Source organism: Anopheles coluzzii, chromosome 3 (assembly GCF_943734685.1).
Source record: "Anopheles coluzzii chromosome 3, AcolN3, whole genome shotgun sequence".
Taxonomy (NCBI): Eukaryota; Metazoa; Arthropoda; class Insecta; order Diptera; family Culicidae; genus Anopheles; species Anopheles coluzzii.
This window is the reverse complement of record NC_064671.1, coordinates 65,903,765-65,931,619: the sequence shown is the minus strand read 5'-3', so window position 1 is coordinate 65,931,619 and position 27,855 is coordinate 65,903,765. Positions and strand designations below refer to the sequence as shown.

The following is a 27,855-nucleotide window of genomic DNA, read 5'->3' as shown; positions in this document are numbered from 1 at the left end:
TCACTGCAACACGGAACACGCAGGATCGTAAATTGAGATAGTCTTTGCCGCTACCGCCGCTCGCAGCCTCACATACACACACACACACACTCAAAACGCTCAAAAACCCAAGAGACCCAAAGACACTGCAAAAACAAACAACAGCTGATTGTGCCTGCCAAGGTACGTTGGCGGCGAACCACTTGCACTGCTAAGGGAAAGGGAGCAAAGAGCGAGATGCCGATAGAGCGCTTTCCCTTGGCCAGGCTTTTCCAGCTTTCTCGCACGTGTACACCGCCGGAGAGCGAACGGAAAAAAGGGAAAACTAAGCACACTCACACACACGCGCACACATCAACATCTGCCCCATTTTAAGCATATTTCCACACAGCACAACAGCAAAATGAAAAAAAAAACAACGAATGGTTGACAAGTGAGCAACAACTGTCAGACGACAGTGAGTGTGTAGTGTTTTTCACAGTAGTGAGAGAGAGAGAAGGTGAACAAGTAAACAGAACGTCACTCGATGGCGCTATCTCCGAGGAAAACGAGGAAAATACCGTACAGAATGAAAAAAAAGAAAAGAAAACAACAAACACACACACACACCCAGAGACCGTTTACTTAGCGGTTGGACATGCGCCTTACGGTCGGTGAGGTGGCGTGAGTTTCGGCGATGATGTGTTATGCAAAAAGTAGAATGAAAAAGAGGAGTTACAAAAAAACAGCAACCCCAAAGTGGCTTATTTTTGCTTTAGGCGACTTTTCGCAATCTCCGTTCCATTATCTCTAACAAAATGGAAACGTATTGATATTGCATTGCAGCTCTTTTCAAGATGCATTCCACGATTAAGAACAAAATTACGTGTGAAATTTATATAAAAAAGGCCGTAAAATGTCTATTGCAACAATTATTGCAGGACCGCACGAATAATTATTGTAAAAAATCCCTTTGGGCAAAACACACTTTGTAAACATGCTGGCTTTTCCTCATCGACAGCAAGGCCCTGCTGCTGTTCCCAAAGGCCCTTCTCCCCACACTGCTGCTGCAGCAGCAGCACGTGCGATCGATTTTTCAAGGTTAGCATAATGACAACCGATGGCACATGGCACACGGAAGGGGGGGCTTCCTCACCAGCCCCTCCATGAAGCCCAAGAGAAGACGGACGATCCTTTGCAGCGCCGCGTTCGAGATTTATGTCGCACAAGGAAAGCGAGAAAATTCACATCTCAGCAAAGAGATCGATACTGGTTGGTTGCTTTTATTTTATTTTCCTTTTATTAGCAGCGGGCTGGACAACAACTAAGTTGTTCGGTCTCTCTCGCTCCATTAGTGCCTTCGGTTCTTATTAGCCCGTGTTTGAGATTGTTTTCCTTCGGCAGAAACTAATTTGTTCGCCAAAGCATAGGCGATGTTTATAAAATAAACCCCGGCACATTCCCGGACAGTTGCAGCCAATGTGCCTCGGAACAGTGTTGGAATCAAACCACGCCACCGGTGGGGGAGGTAGAGCTTGATTTATCCTGTCGCAAAAGCATTGTAACACGGATGGGGATCGTTAAAACCATTGCCTTCTTTGTGTTGGGCGCAATTTGATTAACCTGATGAGGGCAAAGGAAGCAAGGACGGAAAGTACAGTAGAGGACACTGGTTTAAATCTGCCCCGTTCAACACTGGGCACACGGGTAGGCGAAGATGGGGACGAACTTTTCACTCCATCGCGCGACGTCACCCGGTAACGGAATAACACCCCATTAACGTGCGCTTCCCCTCCCTCTGCGCCAGCCGCCTGCAAACTCAATAAACACATTATGCAATCAATGGCATCATCGTCGCGCAGTGGCAAAACCTAAACACAGATCACGACCCTGTGTGGTGGTGCATGGGTGTTGTGGGAGGTGGGAGAAGGTTGACGCGACATTGGTTGATGGAAAAGCGCGTCTTCGAGGGAAAAAGACACGGATGATGTAATGCGTGGAATCAGTAGTGATGAAACGTTCTTTGTGCGTGGAATTTAGCTCGCAACTGAATTTTCTTTCTTTGGTAACAGTTTAGGTATAAAGAAGGAAAATGGATTTGGTTTTAATGTAAGTTTTTATCATTTTTTGTATTAATTAAGGAACTCATTTGAGACATGGTTTTGGTTGTTAGATTTGACAAAATGCACATTTGCACTGTTCTAAAACCTAAAATGGACCGGTCTGGTGATACAGTCGTCAACTCGTCTAACCTAACAACATGCCTGTCATGGCTTCAAGTCCCGAATGGGCCATACGATGGACTGACTATCCTGCTATGTGTAATCAGTGAGTCACTGAAAGCCAAGTCCACTAGTGGTGTAAGCAGTAGAGGTGTGTCAAATGAACCAGAAGCGTACGGTTCATTCAGTTCACATGAAAAAATGAATGAACCGGTTCACAAGTGAAGAACGCTATAGTTCATTTTATACATCAAAATTTAAAAAAAATCATGAAAATGAGTGCAAACATTCATGATCATTTTGAAAAGACAAAACAAAAAAATTTTTCAACATTCGCCAATTTTGAGAGAAAAAAAACATGAAATGGTCGATTTAAAAAAAATTAAAATCGTTTCTTTTAAATGTTTGTGTTAATCACTTTCTAGGGTCAAATAATAGATAGTCAATATTGGCTTGCTTTTCATGCGATTAGACCTACGGATTAATATGTACTTCTACCGATTTTCGAATAGTGTGCCGATTCACAGACTTTACAGGTATTGCTGTTAGAAAAAGAACGAAAAAAACCGAAATAACGTTCACAGCAATGAACGACTCGGTTCACTCGTGTTCACTTAAAATAACCGAAATGCCCGCCTCAAGTAGGCAGGTCTTGACCGACAACGGTTGTTGTGCGAAAAAGAAGAAGAAGAATAAACCCTCAAATTGTTTTATTTATAAAATTATAAAAAACAGAATGTTCCGTATATACACGATTAATGCGATCTAAAAAAAATAGCATAACTCGAATATGAATGAGTCCAAAAAATATTCGTCTGATTGAATATTTAACAGAAAAAAAGCGAATTAAGACCACAAAAAGCATGAGACGGTACATGTAATGAAAACGGTTTGCTAGTAAGGACTATCAGCGCACGCGTTTTACAAGAAAAAGCCATTAACTTATGCAGTGCAGCAAAATGTCACTGTCAATGTCATAAAAAATACTTACTGATACAAAATACATGCATGCGTCACGTACTCAATTGTTAGAATCACAGGTGATGCTCAAACAGTTAGTGTGACCAACACATGCTTGGCGACATTGTAACAACCAGCGCTTGGTCAGTCATTGCATCATGCCTTTTTTTTAATGTGATCAGTTCTGCAAAAACAACACTAACTAAAAAACTATTCATGAAATGATCCGGCTGAAAAAAAATCATGTCAGCGTCACGAGCTCTACTGCTCAAACAGTTGGTACGACTATCACATGCTTGGTGACATTTTTGCAACCAACTTTTGGTCAGTAGAATATCGTGATTATCATAGCGAGAAAATGTCATGACCAAGTAAGTATCCAAGGTGCTACAAAAAAATGTCACTAAGAATGTAATTGGTCCATCAACTGTTTGAGTCTCACCCCTGATCATCACAGTTGTGTACATGAGCTTTAGTATCAACAATGAACATCAAGCTACTACGGATGTATTCATTGTTTTCGGTAGTCATCGTCACGTGATTGTCATGAAAGCACTTTAGTTGTTAAATAGCAACTAAAACACTTAAAAAATAAAAATAGTCTTTGGACGTGCGCTCAAAACGTATCATGTCGTTTTGCGCAATACGCGAAAGAAATAATAGTAATCGCATCAAATAATTATACGATCTGGTGCATCTGTTTGCATTTATTACTGCTATTGACTAAATGATCAACAAGCTAACTCACTTGGTCCTGAAAAAAACATATTATTGACCCACTCTTCCAACAAGATTTGTTTTAATTAATCTCTGGTAGAAATATTTCATTTCGAAAAATAATATTTGCTACTGAAATGGTACAGAAAACTTTACATATATAATGTTATAAAAATCGGTTAAAACACTGCCACAATCTGAAAAATTACATGAAGTAAAGTGTGTTTACATTTAATATTATTTCCTTTCATTTAGATTTTGTTTGATTCTTGTCAAAATCGGAATGTCTTCATAGCGTAACGTAACTGTAAAATCTCTCATTTATTAAAATATGGAAAAAATTAGCTTATAATAGTGGTCTGCACTGTTGAATCCCTTTCCTCTTAGAATATGTCAAAAATTATACTGGACGAATCAATCCAAAATCAAACTGAGCCTTTGCAAAAAGGCCCCGTAAACTCCGTGATAAATAATAAAATAAAAACCCTACAATCAATGCAGTTTTGACATTTTACTCCAACAGAAAAACACGAACCCGTACGTTAATCTTTCGCTGATTTTAGAATGTTCAGTCAGGTCTATGGAAACAGTTAATTATTTAATTGACTTTGAGATATCCCTTCTTGCCCTTCTCTTCCCCTTTCTGTCCGATCAACAAACCTCTTCGCGTTCGATTAATGGCCCCTAATTTCGACCGCACACATTACCAATACACCTCGCAAAACAAGCATTTAAAGCAGATTATTGTCAAATTTATGTTGTCCGCAGGATCGGAGCCAAGTGCCCACTCTCTATCTCCTCTGCTTCACTACTGGCCTGCTTGTTGTAGTACAGTATATGCTTAACATTCAATAAATTTCATTACCAAACCCAAGCAAGCTGAGGAGAGTGGAGATGGCGGCCACAGCGCGCCCCAACGCCAAGGCCATCAGCGTTGGAAAACATCAAGGCCCGGGCGTCATCGTGTGTACCAAATCCCATTGCCGAAATGTAGCGCCAGCGCGACGCCACACCACACCACCCAATCGCTGGCCATATGCTGGCGTTGGATGGTTGCGTCGTGTGGTGACCTTTTGTAGGGGTGATGGGGACCACCCTACCTCCTTCCCACCGTCTCGCGGCGGATGGAAATCGATGGTTTGCAAATGGAAATAGACCTTTTTCCCATTGCGCGCTTCCCTCCCCGACACCATCTCACTGTCCTTCGGGAGAGGCAACAAGGCAAGAGTGATCGGTTTCGTTGTGTACCACCTTCTAATGGCCAGAAAGGGTTCAAGTACAACGCAATCGGTTCCGACAATTTATTGAGATTTATTTTCGATTTGACAGTTACGAGATGTTGCCGTGTTACATCGCTTTCGTTGTCTAAAACGTTGGAAGATGACGACATTCACCATGAGCAAGTCCCTCACTATACAATTGAAAACCAAACAGCTGATCGTCTGCTGATGGGAAAACCTAAAAAAAAGGATTTAAGCAATCAAAACAGATTTCATGATAAGACCACAGCGAGGTCCTGGATCAACACAATCTCAACACAGTCTTTATACATCCACGAAACCGAAATTAATTTTCGTTCCGGTATCATTAAGCACCGTATCCGTCGCACTCTCACACACATGTTGTATTGTATTGTATTGTTGTATTGTATTGTATTGTATTGTTTATTGTATTAAGTGATTGGCCAAACAAGCGGCCTTATCACTGAATTAAAACTAAAACTTAAATAACTAACGCAGTGTACAATGACAAGACGGATCAACAGAATCTAGTAGGTAGGTGCCAGTCAAATAAAATGTAACGCTGATTAAACTTACGGGCCATCGCAGTCATTGGGTCGTTCTCGCTGTATGCACGTCTTGTAAAGTCAGTTCTTATTAGTCTGTAGTTACGGAACACTCTAGGAGGGACATTTATGTTGACTCTAGCCAGTAGTTCTGGCGAATCTATCTCACCGTTGTGTCATATTCCGAAACGCATTGGAGAGATCCTCCTGATGACCCCGAGAGCCTGTGGTAATGAATAACAACGCAGTCAGTCACAAAAAACACGGGAAAAGAGACTAATAGAAGTGTCATTCCAGGCATTGGACCTCCACCCTTTGGTAGCAGAAATCCGTCGATTTAACTACAGCGGAGCCGGCTGGAGATAATAGATGTTGCACGGCGGAGCACACAGGACGGCATTTTTGACGTCCGAGCGTAGATGGGATATTTATTTTTACGACTTTTTAACGAGTTGCGTTACGTGCCTTGCGCGTTAAGCAATGCGTGTTCGTAGGAGCTGACCTGCGGAAGATTTACTTCCGAGCGAGCAAACGCAGTTCGTCTCTCCAGCGATTTTGGGGACTTTGGGTAGAAGCACTGAACTGAAGCGATTTGTTGGTTTTATAGCGTTTAATATAAGAATAATAGTTTTGTCTAGAAGAGCCAGAATAGCCCATTTAGTAACGCTGGTAACCGTGTCAGTACAAGATTATTTATACAACGTTTCTCGCAGAAAACGAACCATTCCAAAGAAGTCGCTAGGACTCGATTCTTCATATGTCCAAGAAAGCTCCACACTTCTTTTGGAGCGACGTGTGAGATCTTATTTTTAGTGTCACCAGATATCGATTATTTTGGCCGCTGTTGTTTTCGCTGCCTTTTTCAATGTCTCATTTTGACCGCTGCTGCTGCTGCTACTGCTCTCCGTCGCTCACAGCGCAGTCATTCGTTCTGAAGAAAAGCGAGTGACACTGTGTTGCCGGCGCAATCTAATTTTAGCCCACTGAAATCCAACGTGCGAGAGCATGGATGCATTTTCCTCCATCGCGTCCCATGATGATCGAGTGCAATTCCATTCCTCAAACATCCCCCTTGTCACCTGTACGGTTTACGGTATGGAAAATTGCGACGTCATACATTCCACAACACAGACGGAGGGGGACGGCGCATTCTTCGAATAAGCGCATCACGGGAATTGCTAATTGAATATAAAAATACAGTTCCGCATTGATTATATTTAGAAGTATGTTTTTGCAATATTAAAAATATCATCCTGATGGACTTTTGTGGTGCAGACACCGTGCACAAAAACTCAGTCTCAGTTATCTGCGCCTTCGTTACCACGAGTGGGGTGTATCATTTCAGAATTTTGTTTTAACAAGTGCTTCCATGGAAATGATTCCATAAAGTAACGAATGTTGCATGACGCTTCAAAAAAGGGGATTTTTGTGCTTGAACGTTTGCATGAATCATTTTTTTTTATTTTTTAAATCTTTTTTTTAAGTCACCCAATAGCTTGCAGTGGTAGAATTGCCCCTGAAGCACATGGCAAACCATTTCCATTTAGCAGTAAATGGTTAGGAATTGCTAAGCTCGTTAGAGCGAACGTACAGAATATGATTGCAAATTAATTTTCCAACCAGTGAGCACACGGTACACGCGCGCGCTCACCGCTCGGTGACGTGTGTGGTAAACGACGAACCGCTCCTCTTTGTCGTCATGTGTGTGCTGCTGCTGCCGCTGCTGTCTAATCGTCACGCGGTTCTAGCTTTGACAAGTGGGAATGGAAAACAACCAAAACACAACGTACATAGAAATAAAGCTAAAAACGACCTTTGGGTTGAAAGTAGAATGTTGCTTATTGAAATGGATACCAACCAGTGTGCTTCGAATGGTTTTAATTAATCCGAATTAGCGCACATCGTGAGCGCATTCGTTACTAATTGGTGTGCTATAATTTAATACCACGCAATGCTAGCAGATGGCGCTGATTGCAAAACTGTCAAATAGTGGTCGCTCTCCACTGAGGTTTGATTTTACTACAAATTGTCAGTAATATTGTGTACTATTCCTAATTAAATGTTAACTTACACCAAAGTTTGTTGCTATTTATACTATAAAAAAACGGTTCACATCTGGCATTTATCAAATGGAGAAAAACCCCACACATGCTATGATTAACACCATTCGATCTGGCGCAATTTAACCCGAAAGCATCGATTACGGATTTTTTCGGTCGAAGCCAGAAAGGCAAAAGAATTAGCTGACGCAATACTGCGTTCTTTCCATTTACGATCATCTCGCTTCCCTTACAAACCCATTCCTGAATGAAATGTACACCTTCCGTTTTAGCTTGCTGGAGTTATTGTAACTCTCGGTAGAGGTCGCTAGAAAGAAAGATAATTTAGTTGCGCTGGTGAAACAAAACACATTAATCCCATCGTACCGATTGCAATCGTCTAAGGGAAATGAATTAAAACAGATGTGTTAATTTTCGCTGATGAGAAAAAGAAACAAATCAAAAGTACATTTTCGCAAAAAGCTGTTTCTTAAGATGGACAACATTATCTCTATATGAAGTGAGTTTACTTTCATCGAGATGAGTTACTTTAAGTTACTTCCATCAAGATATTCTTTTCGCTTTTTCTGCCTCACTGCAATAAAACAATACCGACGCCGATGCCATCAGACTTTACCCATCTGTACTCTGATGATTTGTTTTTACTTTTTGCTCCCAGTGAGGCCCTCCTGTGTGGGTTTTGTTTGCATCGCAACGGTATCCATCAGGACGGGGTTTTCTTTAGTCGGCACACAAACGTTTCACGGTGCGCACCTCTAATGCAAATATTAACATTTATTCGAAATGAAAACAAAAGCAACAGGAAAGCAACACCTACGCATGACAAGACAGACGCACTCTTTATAGCATTGCGACGGAACATTGCTCCTGCCAGCTAGCGTGCTATAAATTGTGTCTCTTTTGTTTTAAAAGAAAAGAAAAGGCTCACATATGGTTGAGCTAAAAATAAAGTAAAGCAAAATAAAATTCAATGAGAGGATTATATGATAAATGAATTATTCTTACATATTATAATTACCACAAAAAACATCCTTATTTCCTACAAAAACCATTCCCACAGAATCAAACACGTTGCGTGACGAAATGGAAATGAAACTATTTTCAACCATCGCAACGACCAACTTCCAACAGCGTTGGCGAAGACGAAACCCATTACCGAATAATTTATTCAGGCAAACAATTAAAAAAAAGGATGTGGCATTATCACACTTTCGCAACACTTTCGTCACACTTTCGCATGCAAACAGTGAAAGAAAGCAAAACTGCATTCTAACTGTCCAACCAGCGCTTGTGGTATATCGTTCTACCTCTAGAGGAAGGCAAAAAATATGTTCCTCAAGCATAAAACCAAACCCTACCAACGACACTATGCAAATGAACGACCGAGAAGCAACTTTCTCTGTTGGGAGACGACTTACAACATCAGAGAGAAATGGGGAAGAACAAAGTTTGCCGTCCGACGGCAGTGAGGTGTGCCGTGGGGACAATCGGACATAATTGAGGCTTCTGCTCTCTTGCCTTGACCTAGTTTACACTATCGCACAGGAAAAAGCACAATGTTGTTGGAGTGATGCAAAAAAGAAAATGTTACAAAAGTAGCAAAAACCATGCACTACAGCAACGACGTTTGACGTCATGTTTTTAAGAAATGAGTTGAGTTTTTAATTAAAAAACTATTCCCCCATTTTGGGGTGGAACTTTTTAAAGCATCATTTTCAAAGCTTCGTCTAGTCAAAATTAAGAGAAAACAAAAGATGAAAATGACATCTTCAAGCAGGGCGCACGTCTATGATAAACGGCGATAAACGGAAGCGAAACACAGCAGCAAAACTTTCCGATACGGTTCGATCCCCAACGAGTGCAATGTCCGATGTAGAGCGTTAAATGATGCAATAATAAATGCAAAAATGGGGGTAAAAATTTAATAAAACAACAGACGAGATGACGGGGCGATTAATAATAGCAAAAGGAAAGCAGTATGGCGCCTTTCTTGGCTTTTAATGGAGAGCAGCAGATGGTGTAAAAACTAACGAAAGATCAACTAAATCGTCTCAATATATATCTAAAACATCAAATGAGAAGAACTTTTCATTTATCTGCAATATAATACGAAAAGTACGATGGCAATTTGTCTAATTTTCTATTATGAAGAACTGAAGAACTTTACTGATGATCTTAACGAATGCAATTAATTTACAAAATACCGCGTTAACTCGCCACCTATTTCCAACGGTTACACCATTTCAACACTATTAGGACGTGCCAACCGCAAACCCCCCCGAAAACAGCAACATTGTTAAAAATGATTTATTACACGCAACTTCCTGTTATTCTGTGCACATGTGCGTTGTACACTCACCCCCGAAAACAATCGGATATTGTGGGTATCCGTCGACATTGCCATCCGATTGCTGCTACTTCTTCTGGTGTGCGCTACTGTTGAGCCACACACACCATTATCCAACGGGTTTTATCTTTGACTTTTTGCTTTGCTTTTGCGCTGTTTTTTTCTATCTGGTTAACCACCCACAACCGGTGAGTTTTCCTTTTCCTTTTCACCTGACCAGATTGAGTGGGGCTTTTCCAACCCTGGGTTTGTGCCAAACGAACGGTACCGAATATGATGATGATGATGGGTGGACAGAGAAGGAGAATCACGATTTGCTGTAACTGTTCTCCAGCTGTAAATGATTTTTTACCGGTTGAGATCATTTTATCGCCAACGCCAACGCATATTATTTCAGCAGCCTGGGTTTTTTGTATGTCTCTTCTCTTTTGCCGGTATTCCACTCAACCTGCTTTTCCGGAAACGTGCAGCAAACAACAACAAAAAAATGAGAAGTAAAACACCTTTTGAAAATTCTTTCCACCTCCACCAGGGAATGGTGAAAAATTATTGACATGCCAGAAATGGTGATAGCAGCTTGTTCTTTTTTTACTTTTGGGTCGAAAAAACAGTATCCTTGTCCAGGAGGAAAAGGGCCCATCTTGCCTACGTACAACAGAACGGCACAAAGCGATGTTGCTAATGGGCTTAGCAGGAGGACAATTCTTTCGTACGATTTGTTTGCCTTTTTTGGTTATGTTTTTTTTCACCTATTAAGTATGCGCGACCGGGTGTGGGCAAGGAAAAGCCCGAGGACGATAACACACACAGAACTTCCACAACCTTTCCAACTCGCAACAGGATAATGAGTCAATTGAAAGCCGACGGAGAAACCCTTTCGTGACCGTCGGTTGGCTGGCCAGAGAAAGAAACCAGAGTTGACCAACCGAGTGTCTTCCTTAAATGGCCTTCAAGACTGGATGGTTATGACACTTGAAGGGTCGCCCACATCGCTCCTTCCACTAATGGTTTCAGACATATAGAAAAACACTGATCAAATCTGACCGTTTACGATACAGCATAGAGTCGGAAATGGGGCATTTCAATCATTTTGAGGCAGCTTCTTTGTAGGGAGTCGGTCGATTAATACAATTGGGGACCCTGTAGCCTGCAAGTAGACGACAAAAAGCATGGTGAAATGGCTTAGCTAATAATAAGGTGTGCACTAATGAGAACGTATTACATAGCATTTGAATACGGCTGTATACGGCCTTTTTGGACCGTTCGTCCTGAATAAAAAAAAAAACCTTTTACATGTGTAAGAATATAGGAGATTTTAGTGTTTTTTAAATACAGATAATGAGTAGAATTTATGAATCCAACTAGAGATGTGCTCACTGATTAAGTGATGTGTGAGTTAGTGGAATCCTGCAAATGAGGGTTTGGGCTCAACTTTGCACTAAGATTTTTTTAAATGTTTTTTGCTCTATCCCTTGAGAATTCATATTTACACTGATTTAGAGAGTTCCTCTTACTCTTATTTTCGTAACCATGTACGCGGTCATGCCGGCCTATATTAAGGCTATCATGACTTATTAAGAGTGCCACGCATCCGGATCCGGCATGCCACGGTACAGGAGGACGGTCTATACGAGGCTTGAATCCACGACGAGCATGTCTGTAAAATCATACGAGTTGACAACTGTAGAACGGGATCACCCGCTAATTAAGAGAGTAAAATCCGATATAAAAGTCGGTCATAAACTGAGTGGGGTGAATCGGAAAAGTGAAATTTACTAGTAGGCCCAGAAAGTGAGTTTGTTGCATCTTAAAATAATGAATTAAATATCCAAAATACTTGGATCAACCCATCCATTTTCATTCAAATCGCTGTAAAGGGAAATAATCTCATATAATATAAGAAAATAATTTAATTCAATCTTTAAAATTCTTCTCTTTTTTAGTATGACGAACCTTTTAATTACTGTTTCAACTGGAACTTTCCCATACTGATAACAATATTTTTTACTGGTAATTAAACATGCATACAAAAAAAGCATATTTGCACTTGAGACTCGCCATTATCGCCAATACAAATGACCTCGAGTTCTATATAATCCATGCTGTACGGTGCAGAATGTTGGATGATAGCTTCAAATGGCGCGCAATATAAAAAATCAGCTTTTAAACATGTAAAGCCTTTTTATATGGGGAAACTTTGAACACATTACCAAAAAACTATAATTTTCAATTTAAAACATCCTTGAATAATTGAATTATGTTTATCTATTTCCTGTATATAATTCAATTAGTTCTTTGTGACAAATTTCCTCCCAACACAATGCGTTTTGGTTAGATAAAAAGAACAGACCACAAACACCTCAATTTGTAAGCCTAATCGAATTTCATTGCAAATCCGCACACATCTCCCTCCAATCCTGGTTGCCGGATGTGGTCGTTAACCGCAGGGGCGGAATGATTCACAGAAGATCGGTGTCAAAAAATGGCACGTGAGCACGGTGGCGGCATGTCCACTTCGCTGGCCCGACCACACATTGTTTTCTCTATTGTTATTATCCCTTCCCATTTCCCCTGCCACACAAAGTGTGCGCAAAATGGCACACCGTGACGTTGACTAATTTCCGTTTCCTTCCGCTGGGAAAAGAAGGGGTATCTCCACAGCGGTAACCGGGAGAACTTTTTTCAGGTTAGCTCCCAAAAGGGAACACACAGAGGGCTTCATTTGAGCGGTACAGAAATACCTTCGCGTGCAGGAGCGAGCGAGGCTCAAAAATAGGAACTCATCGGCTTCCGGGGTATTGATTGCTGCCGTATTTTGGCACGCACACACTGCAAAAGCGATCCATCAGGAGTGTGACAGTCTCGGCAGGGGGAACTATTCTTGTTCCGAGTTAACCAACAGCACCACAAATATCCTTTCCCTGCGTGATATATGATGCTTCGGTCGGAGTGTGAAAAACAGGAAGGTTGCGTATTGGTGATGACGTATTTGTGTGGCAAAGGACTTACCGTACCGTCCACAATGTATCAAGGCTTTTGGATTATCTAGCAAGACGTTAAGTTATCTAGTTAACAGAAATCATCTCTTCCCAATGATACAAATTATCAACTCAGATCACTTCTAGAAAGGCAGAATTCTCGTCCCAAAACTGTCCGAAAAGCACAGAAAACCTACACACCCTGGAGGCCTTCCACTAATCAATGTTGGTTCGATAATTGTACCCACAACAACACTTATTTTCTTCCGAAACTCCATCTTCAATCCCCCGCAGGCCGCAGAAATTGGGGAAATTGACTTACTTTGCACAGCTTGCGCGCAATTTGGTCGGTGTTTAATGCTCTGCCTCTTGAAAATAGAACGATAGCAGATGAGTGATGGCAGCCAAAAGATGAAAATAACCACCAAACAAGCGTGGAGGAAGAGGATGAAGATGATGATTGCGAGCAAAACACTTCCCGGAACAAATCGTTTTTCAGAAAGGAAAGAAGCTTACAAAAAAGTTTGGAAAGAAAAACAAAGCAAAGTTGGTGAAGCAATTAAGATGCTTCTTTTCTTATGAAACCAGAGCAAAGACTGGTGGAATAGAACCTACAATGTTTTGGGATATTTACCGGACAAAGTTCGCCTAGCCTTTGCGCTCACGATCGCTAGAAAATGTTCGAATTCGATCCAAACTCCGCGTGCGATCGCGTGCCTACTGCATCAAACTTAGGAAAATCGTTCATTTTTTAAGTACTTGAACGGCCCAATTAGTTTATTCTATAGAATTGAATGGGAAGAACAAAAGTTCTTTCGTGCTTTTATCTATATAAATATGGATCATGATCGATGTATCATTAAAATCTTTGCCTGTCTCGTACTCTCGTTCACAGCGGATCATCGCTCTATCATTGAATCGTTCATTCGTTCAATCGTTCAATCGTTCAATCGTTCAATCGTTCAATCGTTCAATCGTTCAATCGTTCAATCGTTCAATCGTTCAATCGTTCAATCGTTCAATCGTTCAATCGTTCAATCGTTCAATCGTTCAATCGTTCAATCGTTCAATCGTTCAATCGTTCATTCGTTCATTCGCTCATTCGCTCATTCGTTCATTCGTTCATTCGTTCATTCGTTCATTCGTCCATTCGTTCATTCATTCAAACGTTTATTCGTTCATTCGTTCATTCGTTCATTGGTTCATTCGTTCATTCGTTCATTCGTTCATTCGTTCATTCGTTCATTCGTTCATTCGTTCATTCGTTCATTCGTTCATTCGTTCATTGGTTCATTGGTTCATTCGTTCATTCGTTCATTCGTTCGCCCGTTCGTCCGTTCGTCCGTTCGTCCGTTCGTCCGTTCGTCCGTTCGTCCGTTCGTCCGTTCGTCCGTTCGTCCGTTCGTCCGTTCGTCCGTTCGTCCGTTCGTCCGTTCGTCCGTTCGTCCGTGCGTCCGTTCGTCCGTTCGTCCGTTCGTTCGTCAATTTGAACGCAGTTCACACTCTCCCACTTGAAAGAACTGATCGGAACAATTCGAAATCTCCTTCACTCTTCCTCTCCCTAGACTGAGAACTGACCTGCAGAAACATGTCACCGTTTCCTCTACGTCCAGCGGCAGTATGATGCCGGACCCGCCCATGATCTTGCTGAGATTGCTGGCCGAGGCGGACGGTCCACCCTCATTGCTCGGTATGGACGAGTAGCGCACGGACAGGTTCTTCGAGGCGGACGTCGCCCGGCTCGTGATCGCGTTCAGCACGGCCGTGGTCCACATCTTGGAGAAGCGACCACCGCCACCACCGTCCATAGTCGTCTTAAAACGTAAGGGAGTGAGTGAATGACACTGATTTGTTTGTGACGACTTGTCGCTATTGGGAGCCTGGTTTGTTGTTAAAGAGCGATCACAACACCAACAGGATCATCATCATCGAACGATCACTCACTTAACACGCTCCACCTCGCACTTCATTTTTCATCCACAAACATAACACACACATAAACGCCATAGATCACTACAAACAGGGTGGAAAATTGAGAAATTGTGAGCAACACACTTCATTCATCACACGATCTTAAGTGGCAAGTGAGCACACAGCACAACCACATCACAACAGCACACACACACATACAGGGGAGCCCGCATTGTGTGTTGGTGCGGGTGATAAATTTCACACAATTATTTATCGCCTCCACTTGACGGGGTGGAAAATTCACAACTTTTGCATATCGGGGAGGTCACTCCACTACCTTACCCTGTGTGATAGAGGGTTGGAATGATTCGTAACTGACAAGCGTGAAAAGCTAGCCTGCTAACTGTACAAGGTCTCGGAGGGCTAGAAAAGGCAAGATGCACACATTCAACCTTCAATTGCTGCAATTGGAGGAAAGCTTTTTCGACAAGATAAAACACCTTTTTGGACACTATTTCTTATCACAGACACGCACGCAACTACCGTACAGTACTGTTTCGCTAGATCAAACAAACGTTCCCCCGACCAGACCGGGAGCACTGTTCGCAGTGGACTAGGCCACCGACACCGACCGATGACACACAGAGCAGCTCGTGGCAGCGCAAACAGTGGCCAAAGCACCTGTGTGTGTGTGTGTGTCTGCGCGCGCTCGACACTACACAACGTGTACGCGGCGCATATGCGGGAGGCTCCGGATGTGTGGTACCTTCGCTTCTACCCAAAACTATGTCAAACCCTTACAACACACAAAGCGAAGGTTGTTGTGCTGGAAAGATAAAACAGTGCGCTGCGTTGCGTCGCAGCAACAGCTGCTATTATCACTAAGTGCACACTACTACACAAACAACGAGTGTCGAGCGATAAAGCGAATGGACTGGATCTTCACTAAAGCGAGAGAGAGAGAGAGATGCGCCAACAACAATATCTATGACAAAATTGGCACGATATACACGAAAAACAGGGGGAGAGTTTGTAATAATTATCGAACGGTGTTTGCACGATAAAGGTAAGATCCGGTTCCAGCATGCCTGTCCGCTAACTAAATTGTCTTTTGCAACTGATCTTAAATGACCCCTTGGGAGATGATCGCACTAAAGCACACACTGGATGGTTCTAGACCCAAAGGATTTATCACTGCCCCCTCCAACAACGCTCAAACTAACGTTCTTCGGGGTGCCCAAATCACCAAACGCCCGCCCAGCGTCGACGACAGGCTCGTACAGAAAAGGCGGGCGCCGCTGCCGTTCGCTTTAGGGGCTGATGTTCGTCCACACACACACACACACACACACACACACACACACACACACACACACACACACACACACACACATGCACACACTGAGGGAGCCGTACACACGCGCGAAAGCTTCCACCTCAGCTGAAAAACTCGCGGCAAAAAAACGTGCACCGCGCGCGCAACAACACCACCCAAGAGAGAGATACTGTGGTTGCGCCGTTTTGGCTCGATCAAGAGCCCAACCAACACCCCTCCTCGGGGTCTGGGAGGGAAAATGTGTGCCATTTCCATCAGTGTGGCTCAGGGGAAGGTGCAAGGAGAGCAGCCAAGCAAAACCGTACCATTCCCTCCGGCCCCGCGACAGGCCCACACGAGAGAGAGAGTGTGAAGAAGCCATGGAGGCGGAACTAGTGCAAGCTGCTGATCGTACGCAACCCAGCACCTACCTTCAAATGTGTGCCCATCCGACTAACACACAGCGCACCGGGGGATTGGGGAAGGGGGAGGTACTTTTGGCGTAGTTTGTGTGCATGTGTTCGTATTTGTTTGTATTGGGGCGGTCCAAAGAAAGCTCGCAAACGCAAACAATGTGCGAAGCAGTGTTACAGTGCGATACGGAATGTAGTCAGCGCACAAATCAACATTAGAGGTGTATAGAACTTTTTTTAAAAGTAATGATTAATTTATCCTAATTTTAAAGCTTTGTGTTGTCAAGAAGTTAGTGAAAAGTAGAGCGTTATTTTTTTGCCCAAATTAATTGTGCCATATTGCATATTTGTGGTTCATCGTGTACCCCCGCCGCCAATGGGAGCTAATGTACGTATCGAAACCGGGGGCGATGTGGACATGTTAGGTTTTTTTTAATAGCCGAAAACAGAGCGTTAAACACACATTCAGCCCTTTTACTTTTTCAATACACCTAGCTAAAATTTCAGCCTGTCAGTGGAACAGTATTCATAATCCGTTTTATATCCATGTGTCAGTTACGGTCCGCCATATTGGATTTCAGCAATTTTGTACGAACAAAGATGCATTCTAAAATGTGTTTGTTTTCTTTTTTTATTTTTGAGATGAGCTTTTGAAATCCAAACCACTTGAAAATCGATCAAAACAATTTAAACATTTCTTCACACAATAATTATCCTTCAGCAAAACAAAAATCTATCCTTCATGAGCTAGCCTGATCGTGCCCGCGATGATTCGGCGTTTGTTTACATAATTTTCAGCCTGAGATAATCTAGACTGAAATGCTGAGGTTAGTTTTGCGTGAGAATGTTTATGGAGTGTTGACATGATTTCAGCTCCCATTGTTGGTTTTTCCGACGATCAGTAGGCGTTTAATACCGCAAAATTCATATTATTTGTTATAATGCGCCCTCTGCTGAACTCATACGATACGACGACGAGAGCTTGCCGGAAATAACACAGGTTTTCGATACTTTATTAATTAACGCGCAGCCGGATAGTCAATCCTTGCAACGGGGGGACGGTTCATTTCGGGCTTGAACCCATGACGGGCATGTTATTGAGTCGTTCGAGTTGACGACTGTACCACGGAACCGCCTGGGACGACCAAAACTAGGTTCGTCAAATTGTTTTGACACACATCCTTTTCTATTTAAACTTTTGCGGTATAAACATTTAAACGTCAATGTTTCATTCAAAAATTTCAACAAAAAAGTTCAAAAATTCGATCGTTCCGCTTTGTATGGGAAAAATCCGCTACGTATTGACCTGCGGAAATTATTGAAATATCAGAAAAATACCATAAATCAAGGCTGATGTTTTTGTAAAACGTTATGTAAAAGCAAGTTGGTTAAAGTTTTGGTTCTTTTTCAATGTTTTAGGTGATAAAAAATCATTTATTAATTATTTAAACAAAATGGTTTGTCTACACTTTTTACTAAAATCAATGGGAATCGACTTCATGTAGGGGTAGCTATGAAAGAAATAGTTATACTGTCAGTTTATCGCGAGCGCCTATCGATTTTTTTCGATCGAAAAATGGTGCTGAGGCTGTTAGTCTCGCATCACAATCCGCTAAAGTCCGATGGGTGGACAATTTAACGCTTATTTTGACTCTTTTGAGTTTAGTATGACTCTACAAAGCTTTAAGATCAAGGCATAAAATATGCAAAACATTGACAGAACACAAAATTAACTTTTTGTATCTTTAGCTACACAACGATCAAGTTGAATGAAGTTTCAGGGCCATAAACTATATTATAACATAAAGAAAGTATGCAATTGCAATCAATATTTAACACTTTAGAACACCAGGGCTTGTTCTCGCAACAGGCAATTACAATTAAACAATTACTTTCGCATCGTTCGGAATAATTTTGACTTTAACTATATTTTCCAATTAACCCTCAACGAAATGTATTATTATTGACAGAATGGAAATTCACTTCAAATTGCTGAGCTACTTCACGAACATTGTAAATAAATGTTGAAACTTTGGAAGCAAATTCTGGATGATTTTACGTTTTTACATGTCATATTTTATTATTTCAAAATAAATAGCATTACTTTTGTGATAGATTTTAACTTGAAGTAATGCGTATATTAAATGGTGCCGAAAGTGTCCCTTATGCCCCGTGCTCCCGTAAAGCAGATTCCCCTATCCTCCCTTTGTTTCTTATCGCACAAATTTCCATCGCGTTTTCCCAACCGTTTCGTGCGTGTGTATGTGTGCCTGTGAGAGTATGTGTGTGATTTTTTTCTTTTGCTTTCAATTATTACCCACATACACACACACGATCGTCAGCAACAACAACAACCACCGTTTTCTCCACCCATTTCGCTCAACACGGTTTTAGTAGTGTGGGCACATTTTCCTCGCCAAAACCATCCACTAATTAGATACTAGCTAGCGGCAGCAGTCGATCACGTTTTAGGGCACAAAACACGCGAGTCGACAAACTAAACTTTATTAGGTGCACAGCAAGAGCGAGAGCAAGAAAAGGCACAGAAGGAAAATTGGCAAGCAAACACAACGGCCGACAAAGAGACCGTTGTACGACTTCTTCTTGCACAAACACATACACGTTTGAATCGGAAAAATGCCCCCACGAAGACGTCGTGCTTCGAAACCACAAGCAACACTTGGCGGAAATACAAATCATCGATCGAGCGGGTTTGGAAGGCAGCAAAAGAAAAGTATTGTGCAAGGGCGCAAATCGTGCGATAAGGGAGCGCTTATATCGGTGCTGATTCATTACTAAAATTAATATGACACTATCAGTTTGGCTGCGTGATTGAACGGGGCTCGCCGAAAGAGTGAGAGAGAAGGAAGTGCACCCACAATTGATCGATCGATTGAGCGAGTCCCAAACAGAGCGCTCGATGATCGATCTATGTACAGCTCGGTTCCAAATAGCGATAGCGAAAACGGTTCTATCCAACATTTCCTTTATGTGCTTTAATAGATAAAAACAATTAAAATATAAAAGAGAACACAAACAGAAAAAAACCACATCCCAACCACCAACATATGGCCATTTTATGCATGCAAATCGGTATGCTGTTCCCTCCGCCACCACAAACTGATACTCTGTTACCGCTTTCGTTAGCTTAGTTTGTGTTTCAATTGGATTTTCTTTCGACCGTTTTCCCTCGCTGCACCGTTCCATTGGCATGAGAGTAAGAGCAAAAATCCAATTTTGCCGTGTGTTCCACACACACACACACAACACAAAGGCTTACCGATTTGCCTCGATATGGCCGTGGCTCTTTTTTTTGTGCCTTCGATTTCCAATTGCTACCTATACAGTTCGACGTGATACCCGGAAAAAAGGTTTCCCCACGAAGCCGCACGGTGTGGTATGGAAAATGAATGGAAAATACTAACACACTATCACAGAATAGGAAGCATACAGGGGAACGCGGGGCAAAATGGTCACCTGCATTTTTGACAAACTTACACATATAAAATGGCTTCTAATGATCGAAAAACATCAAAAGCCATGTTTGATGCTCACCATGCACTTTTGATGACCTAAGATTTAGAAATATATGAATCAATTAATAAATAATTTAATTGGTCAAAAGGGTGTTATTTTGACCGTTTTAAGTAAGAATTTAACAAGTCATTAGAGGGAAAACAGTTGTATCCAGGCACATAACATTCATCTATGATTTACGTGAAAAAAGTAACCATTTTAATCTAATGTGAAGATTTTAATTTAATCGGCCGGTCTTGTGGTACATTCGTCAACTCGTTCGACTGAACAACATGCCCGTCTTGGGTTCAAGCCCCAAATGGACCGTTCGGCCATACGTAGAACTGACTATCCTGCTATGGGGGGAAATCAATTAGTCACTCAAAGCCAAGCCCCACAAGTGGTAAAGGCTGGCCTTGACTGACAACGGTTGTTGAGCCAAAAAAAAAAAGATTTAAATGTTAATGTTTGTTTCACTAGCGGCAAAATGGTCGGTATGTTTTGACAAAAGCAACATAATGAGGTTATGGTGTTAGCTAAGATCACTACCTTTACATAAATAAAACTATGATGTATCTATACTATATCGACAAGAATCAGTTCAATTTTATCAAGGATGTTATAAGAGACCAGGTGGTGGAAAAACCTTTCTGTCAGCTAGCCATTGGAGAACCCGCGTGCCACTTTTCTCAAGTTATAATACGCAATTATTGAAACTACGCTCACCTTACATTCAACTTAAACTGAAGCATCATTATAAAATGATTTTTCTCATTCGAATTAACCGTTTGTTTTGTTAAATATGTCAAAAATACAAAAAATCTTGTATACGTATTTTGAAGAACAATGGGATTTGACATAGCGATTCTTGCTGGATCGAGAACCTGCACGTCAAGAGGCGATTTGTCAAATTGCTCTGTATTCCACCACTTGGTCTTTTATAACATCCTTGAATTTTAGCCATCAATTAAAAATAATTTCCAATTTTTCAAAAGTTTTAAATCCCCAACAAGACAGAAAAAACCCAATTTTTCTACACCAATAGCATTGAATAAGTAATAAACTACATAAATGAACTAAATTCAATCAAAAATCATTATTAATTTACATTTGTTAATAAGGCGTCTACTTCTGATTGTTTTCCACGAATAAGATGTCCAAGCATCGATTGCTGTAAAACAAATTACAGTGTAAAGTGGTTCACCCAATGAGAGATACAGAGCAAAATGCTTCACAGTGCCATTTTGCTCCGCTTTCCCCTGCACCTAGAAAGACACATACTTATACGCGTGTTTGGCTGAGCTTTTCCAACGCTTCTAATACGTGCTGCGGGTCGGTCTAGCGATTTCTATTTTGCCTAACAAAACCCATTTTCACGCTGTTGGGAGTGTTGGTGTTAGTTTCTGTTCTCGTTATATGATTTTTTTTTCGTATCTCTTTCTGCTTCTTCTTCTTCTACACCTTTTCCATGCTTGCAAGGTCTGGCTGTTGATCATTTTCCACCACACACTTTGCCCATATTTGGGTGTGAACGGAACGCATTTGCTGCTTACGATGCAAATTGCACATGTAATGCACCTGCGACGGAAATTCCATTTTCCATCTGCAATTGTGTAATGTGCAAGGCACGCAAAATAGTATCAACCGGTAGAATGAGAAGACAATTCACTCGCATTCGTTCCATGTCCAAACATATATATAAACCATATGACAGGGGACACCACCACACGCAATTGACGTCACTTTTTTATCGCCTATCATGCTCGCTGCGATATAAAACAATTCACTTTTAGCTATGCTTGCCCCTTTGATGCGCCACACTATGTTTTCACATCCGTCCTGCCTTCCTCCTGCACGGCATCATGTGGCACATTCCTCGGCAACGAAGAATGGATCTGATTAGGAAAATCGATAGCTTTGTGGTAAGCACAAACACGACTAGAAGATTCGACGCCGAGGACGATAATGTTTACACTATCTCGCCTTTCTCTCGGGCACCTCGGGCACCTCGGGCTGGCAGGCAGCAGCGGCCAAAGGAAACCGTTTCCACCTCGGCAAAGCATGGCGTTCTCCTCAGGAGCTGAGAGCTAATGTTCCCAAGTGGCCCATGCTTCGCTGGCTTCGTGGTACCACCACATACACGCACCCCCAAGAGCGCTTACCACGCCACTCCTGGACCAAGCCAAAGGTCAAGTATGAGCGGTAAAAATAGCGACCAGAATAGACACTAGAAATGCTACACTTCCGTGCTGAAGATGAAGGTCCTTCGTTCTTAAAAGCGCTCGAAGGAATGGTAGAGACGGTGAACGATACCTTTTTGTTCCTGCTGGATATGGGAATGGATGGGAAAATAGAACAAAAATCTATTTGAAAACAGTATCCCTCTTCAATGCCAACCCTTACTGACCTATTTTTAATGTATTCCCTATATTTATCCTAATTTGTTTGGTAATGTTTGTTCTACTATCACAGACAATTACAGGCTGTACGCTGTCATTATAGTGACATATCTATGCTACCTCATTTTCATACTCTGATCAGCATTTAGAATTAGAACAAGCTTTTGTAACGTTCCGTCAAATGATATTTTTAGATTAATTTGTGTGTTTTCTTCAACTAAATTATGCATAAATTCAGCTACCCTTCGGGCACACGTAAGCGCGCTCCTACAAACAGGACAGATCCTATGCCAACGGGAAGGCATTAAATATTGAAAAATAATTGCGCCAACACCGGAAAAAAGCAGCTTCAAATTAACCGCCTAATTAACTGCCCCACCAACGTGGTCACGCACATACGTGCACATCCCTGGAGACCCTTTGTCAACCCTTCGCGCATGGTTTGTCCATTTTGTATCTTTGCTAAATAAAGTACCGTTCCAAACCTACAAAAGAGCTGACAGGGAAAATATTAAAGAAACATTAAACGATTGGCCACCACTTACCCCATAAACCAGTCCACCGTGTCGCGCAGATACTCTGGGAGTCGCTCCAGTTTGACGGCTTTTCACGGGCGGGGACCGCGCGCGGCTGCAGCGACGAAACCGATTCGGTGGCGTGTGGCCCACACTGCGCGTTCACTAGCGCGTTCTTCTCGAGCGTTACTCCCGGCAAACCGTTCGCCCGGGGTTTTGATTAGGGCAATCCTTTTCTTTTAGTCACGTGTAAGTCGTGCCTTACACTTTGGTGAGGAAGAGCAGCAGCTTGACCTAAGCAGGGATGAATCCTTTTCGGTTGGGTGAGTTTCACAAGATTACGCTAGCGAGAAGGTCGTCCACTCTTAGTTAAAATTCCGTTTTTTGCCTAACTTTTTCCGACACTTTTCACACACTTTTGCACGGCGAAGCTCTCGCAAAGAGGAGCACTTTTTGCACATATAACACACACACGCACTAAACGAACACCAAACACTTTGTTAACCAAACAACTAAAAACACCAATCGTAGTGACAGCTGCTGCTGCTGCTCCTACTCGCGTCTCACTCTGCTTGCTGTTCTGCTCGCACGGCACGGTGAATTTTCCGCTTTGCTTTTATGTAACAACCACACGCTCGGAGGGTGCAAAAGGGGAACTGCTGCTCACGCGCTCACCTCATATCTCACAACGGTGATTTTCACTGGCCCGCTTGGTTTTTGAGCTTTACACACACACAACTGATTTTCCTGCTGGAATCAATCGCTCGGGGGCCGACTCGAGAGGATCAACCATCACACCTTGTCACCGCCGTCTGCTTAACGCATCTTTCGCACTGCTCTCTTGGCTGGGAACGCTCGGGCGAGCAAGTAGTGGTCTAAAAGTATAAAAATAAAAGTTATGAAATAACAGAGGAACAGCAGCTTGGGGACGAGAGTTGTCCATCCGGGAGGACCCGGTGATAAAATTAGGAACCAAACAGCAAGTGGACAAGGATCAGCTGGTGTCAGTGCGGAGTGAGCGTGTGTGACGTTTTTTCTTCGTCCAACTCGTAGGGGTCACCCCTTAGCGGTCGTGGAAATTAAACGCTACAACACCACCTTTCGGTAAGGGAAATGCAGGTGTCATTGCGGAACACACCACACACACACACAAACTATCGTTAACTGGGATGACTGGGAGGAAAAATAGAACCCCAAAAAAAAGTCTCATATGTGTATGGGAGAGAGTAAGAGAGGAATAGTGATGATGGTTCGATAATAGAGATGTAGCGGAACTTGGGGCAAGTGTGCCACCTTAAGCATTTCAAGTTATAACTCACTAAAACGTGTTTTTCGAAAGCCGATTTCAATCTCATAACCATTTTACATCTATTTCCTCACTTATAAATGAGTTTCGCTTGAAAAACGTGCAAACAAAATTGTTTTTGAAGCGTTTTAAAAAGGGTCCAAAAAGACGTTGTTTTTTGGGCTATGGGGCAAGAGTGCCACTCGTATGGGGCAAGACGGCCACCTGGTTAAAATAACCGTATTTCTTAGATAATTGGAAATTATTACGTTTGTACCACTAGTGTATGTATTCCTACATGTATTTAGTCAACAATGAACCCTTTTTGACCACCAACTGTACCACAATATGGTTTTTCTACTGTTCTGTTTTTCTGGCGTGAAATCCGCTCACAATAGCGCACCATGCCGCAGCACGCTACAACAATGTTTACATTTTTGACAGCTCGCGCCTATGAAAGATGGTGGCACACTTGCCCCAAACAGAGATGGCACACTTGCCCCAAAAGTTGTAACTTTTTTGAAATTGAATTTTTCAGTGACAAAAAGAAAGTTTTTTTCAACTAACCCCACAAAAAATTTCACGTTTTCTCAGCTATACGGTGGTGTAAATATTTTCTCGGTTGATTGTTCGCATGATTTTTGAGAGCTTATTTGGTTGGATTAAAAAATTATAATATTCTGCTCAATTTTGAAACTCAACATAAATCAGTTCAAAACAATGGGAACTTTCGACTAGTCTATATGAAATTCGGCTCAGTAAACCTAGTCATTGGAAAAGAACCAACTGTATACACAATTGATCATTAAACTAAAGTTTTTAAGGAAAAATGCTAGGTGGCACTCTTGCCCCGTATGGCACACTTGCCCCAAATTCCGCTAGCAGTGAGCAGAGCAATGCCAGGAGAACTCTATTTTGCTGGCACTCCACCTCCTCCACCACTGCTCGACCTACTTCGAGTGGGGTTTTTTCCTACATGGGGGGATTTGTTTGTTTGACACGCAACTGTAAGTGAAATTAGAATATTTCCTATTTGCGCAATACTAAACGGGTTGTAACTGTTAGTTCCTCAGTTTAAAACCTCATAATCTTAAATGGGATTGGATTAACACACAACAATTAACGCAGCGAGTATTGTGCTGATTACGACGTAGACAACAAAGAATCTACGCTCGTGGCCCGTGGTTGCCTGGGGGATAGGAAAGTGATACCAGGTCAATGTTTGACTCTCCGCGATTCGACCACAGCTACTACGCACTTGCTGGGTCATGTTGTGCGTCTTCGCACCTTATATTAATCCTACCAAAACGTCCCTAAACACCTCTCAAAATCCTTATAAACCCTATTTTTCCTCAAACAGCACACACACTCTAACTACCCTTTCGAGAACCTATCAACCAATCGGTGCACCACAGCGGCCAACGGTGATGGAACTTACACAACACAACAAAATTTTCACTCTCACTGCAAAGGAAACCCGTCTGTCACAGTCACAGGACCGACAACCAACCACCGGAGTGATACGGAGAACACACCGTCAGCGTAATCGCAATAACCAACAAAAAAAAGACAATTTCTCTATCTCCTCTGTATGTTACGGTGTGTGGCTTATGCTCTCGGTAGCATATTTGAGGGAAAATCTTTCTCATTTCCCAACCCACGGTCTCTCTTTCTCTCGCTTGCTCTCTGTGTTGTTCGGAAAACATTATAATGTTTTGCTGCTCAGGAAGGAACCACCGTTGTTGGACAGAGAAGAAGCTCCGTTGCTGAATATTTCGCTCCTTTGATACACAATTTTGAGTTTGTGTGTGTTTGCTGTATTTCCTCTTGTTGTGGAAAATCGGATGACTTTTCCGAGACGACGTTTGACAGATCTCGCTCACATTCTCTATTTCTCTCTTGTTCACACACACACACACACAGTAGGCGGAGATGAGAAAAACTGACCTTCTCCAAAAAAGATCTTTAGCTTTGCCGCACACTGAATCAACTGAGGCTTTTCTACAAATGAGGCAAAAAAGATGGGTTTTAGTGTGATTTTTGAAAATAATATACTACTATATACTAGTGATGGGAAAAATGAAGTTTTAGTCGGAATCGATTTCGGCTAGGTCCGAAGTTTTCTGGAATCGATTCCGGAAAGAAGAACCGGAATCAGTTTCCGGAATCGACCCCGGAATTTAATACGGCTTCGGAATTGGTCCCGGAATCGGCTCTGGAATTAGCTCCGGCAACGGTTCCGGAATCGAAATCGGCTCCGGAATCAGAATCGGCTCCGAAATCAGTTTCGGCTACAAAATAGAATCGGTTTTGGCATCTTCATAAAAATGTGCGTTAGGGTCCAATGATGCTACGTAAATGATTCATTCTCATGGAGATTATCAGAGTGAAACTTCTGAAACATCTCATATCAATTAAATAATTAATTATCATTCTGGAACTAATCCCATTTCTGAAGTCAGGATTCCATTACCGGAGAATTATGCGATTCCCAGGTCGATTCTGATTCCGGAGCCGATTCTGATTCTGGATCCGATTTCGGAATATATTCCAGAGCCGACTCTGAAATCGACTCCGAAGTCGGCTCCGGAATCGGGTCCGGAATCGACTCCGAAACCGGATTCGACTCTGGAATCAACTCTGAAATCGGAATCGACCCGGACTCGACTTCGAAATTGGAATCGATTTTAGCATCGGAGTAGGCTCCAAAATTGATTCCGAACACGAAATCGCAATCGGGTAGGTCACATTCCGAGTTCCCACCACTACTATATACTGTTTACAGGCGTTCCCCGAGATACACGGTACCTCTTACACGCGGATTCGGAGATACGCGGTTTTCTAAATTTGACAATTCTTTGAACAAATTTGTTATGATTTTACACATCAATTCTAAAATGCCAAATAATTTCCCTTTCGATCGAATCCTAAAAACTATTTCAAAATGTTTAAAACTGTTATATTCAGTCAGAATCATATCAAATAATAAATTAAATGGCTAAAACCACCTTTTACTTCCAAAATTATCCGAAAATAAATTATATTTTGGCTGGAAATCAAGAGATTCGACATACGCGGAAATTCGAGATACGCGGTATTTTGCGGCCGTTGTCGGTCTCCATTAACCGTGTGTCTCGGGGACCGCCTGTATTAAGAAAAACCGACTTCCTTTCCGCATTTCAGCATTTCAATTTTATACTTCTTCATGTATCATTCGCAGATTGGAGTTTTTTTTTTCTTTGTTCAATAACTGTTAAATGACGATCAAGCGTCGAAAAATCCCAAAAGCATAAAAAAGCATAGCAATTTTCCATTTTTCCAGCATGGAAAGCACCAAACAGCACCGTTTTCTGTTTAAAAAAATCAAACTTTTCGTACCGTTCATGTGCTTGTGTGAATTCTGTCACTTTTCCGGCCACCATCGACTACCCATCTCGCTCGCTCGCACCTCACCAACTGTCAAACGTCTGGTC

At 42.0% G+C, this 27,855-nt stretch overlaps 1 protein-coding gene across 5 annotated transcripts in view; it reads right to left on the bottom strand.

Moving 5' to 3' along the window:
* Nucleotides 1-27,855, bottom strand: part of LOC120958923 (MOB kinase activator-like 2) — a 111,808-nt gene that overhangs the window by 82,774 nt on the left and 1,179 nt on the right. Inside the window, exons 1-2 of one of the 5 annotated variants that reach the window (XM_049609194.1) lie at nt 25,821-25,931; nt 23,128-23,972 (exon numbers count right to left, since the gene is read on the bottom strand). In XM_049609194.1, coding sequence (XP_049465151.1) covers nt 23,128-23,132 — 5 coding nt within the window. In that variant the 5' untranslated portion in view covers nt 23,133-23,972; nt 25,821-25,931. Of the gene's footprint in view, nt 1-14,606; nt 15,549-16,162; nt 16,208-23,127; nt 23,973-25,820; nt 25,932-27,855 lie in introns of those variants that run through there. The other 4 variants (XM_049609193.1, XM_040381998.2, XM_040382009.2 and 1 more) reach the window with 4 other exon arrangements.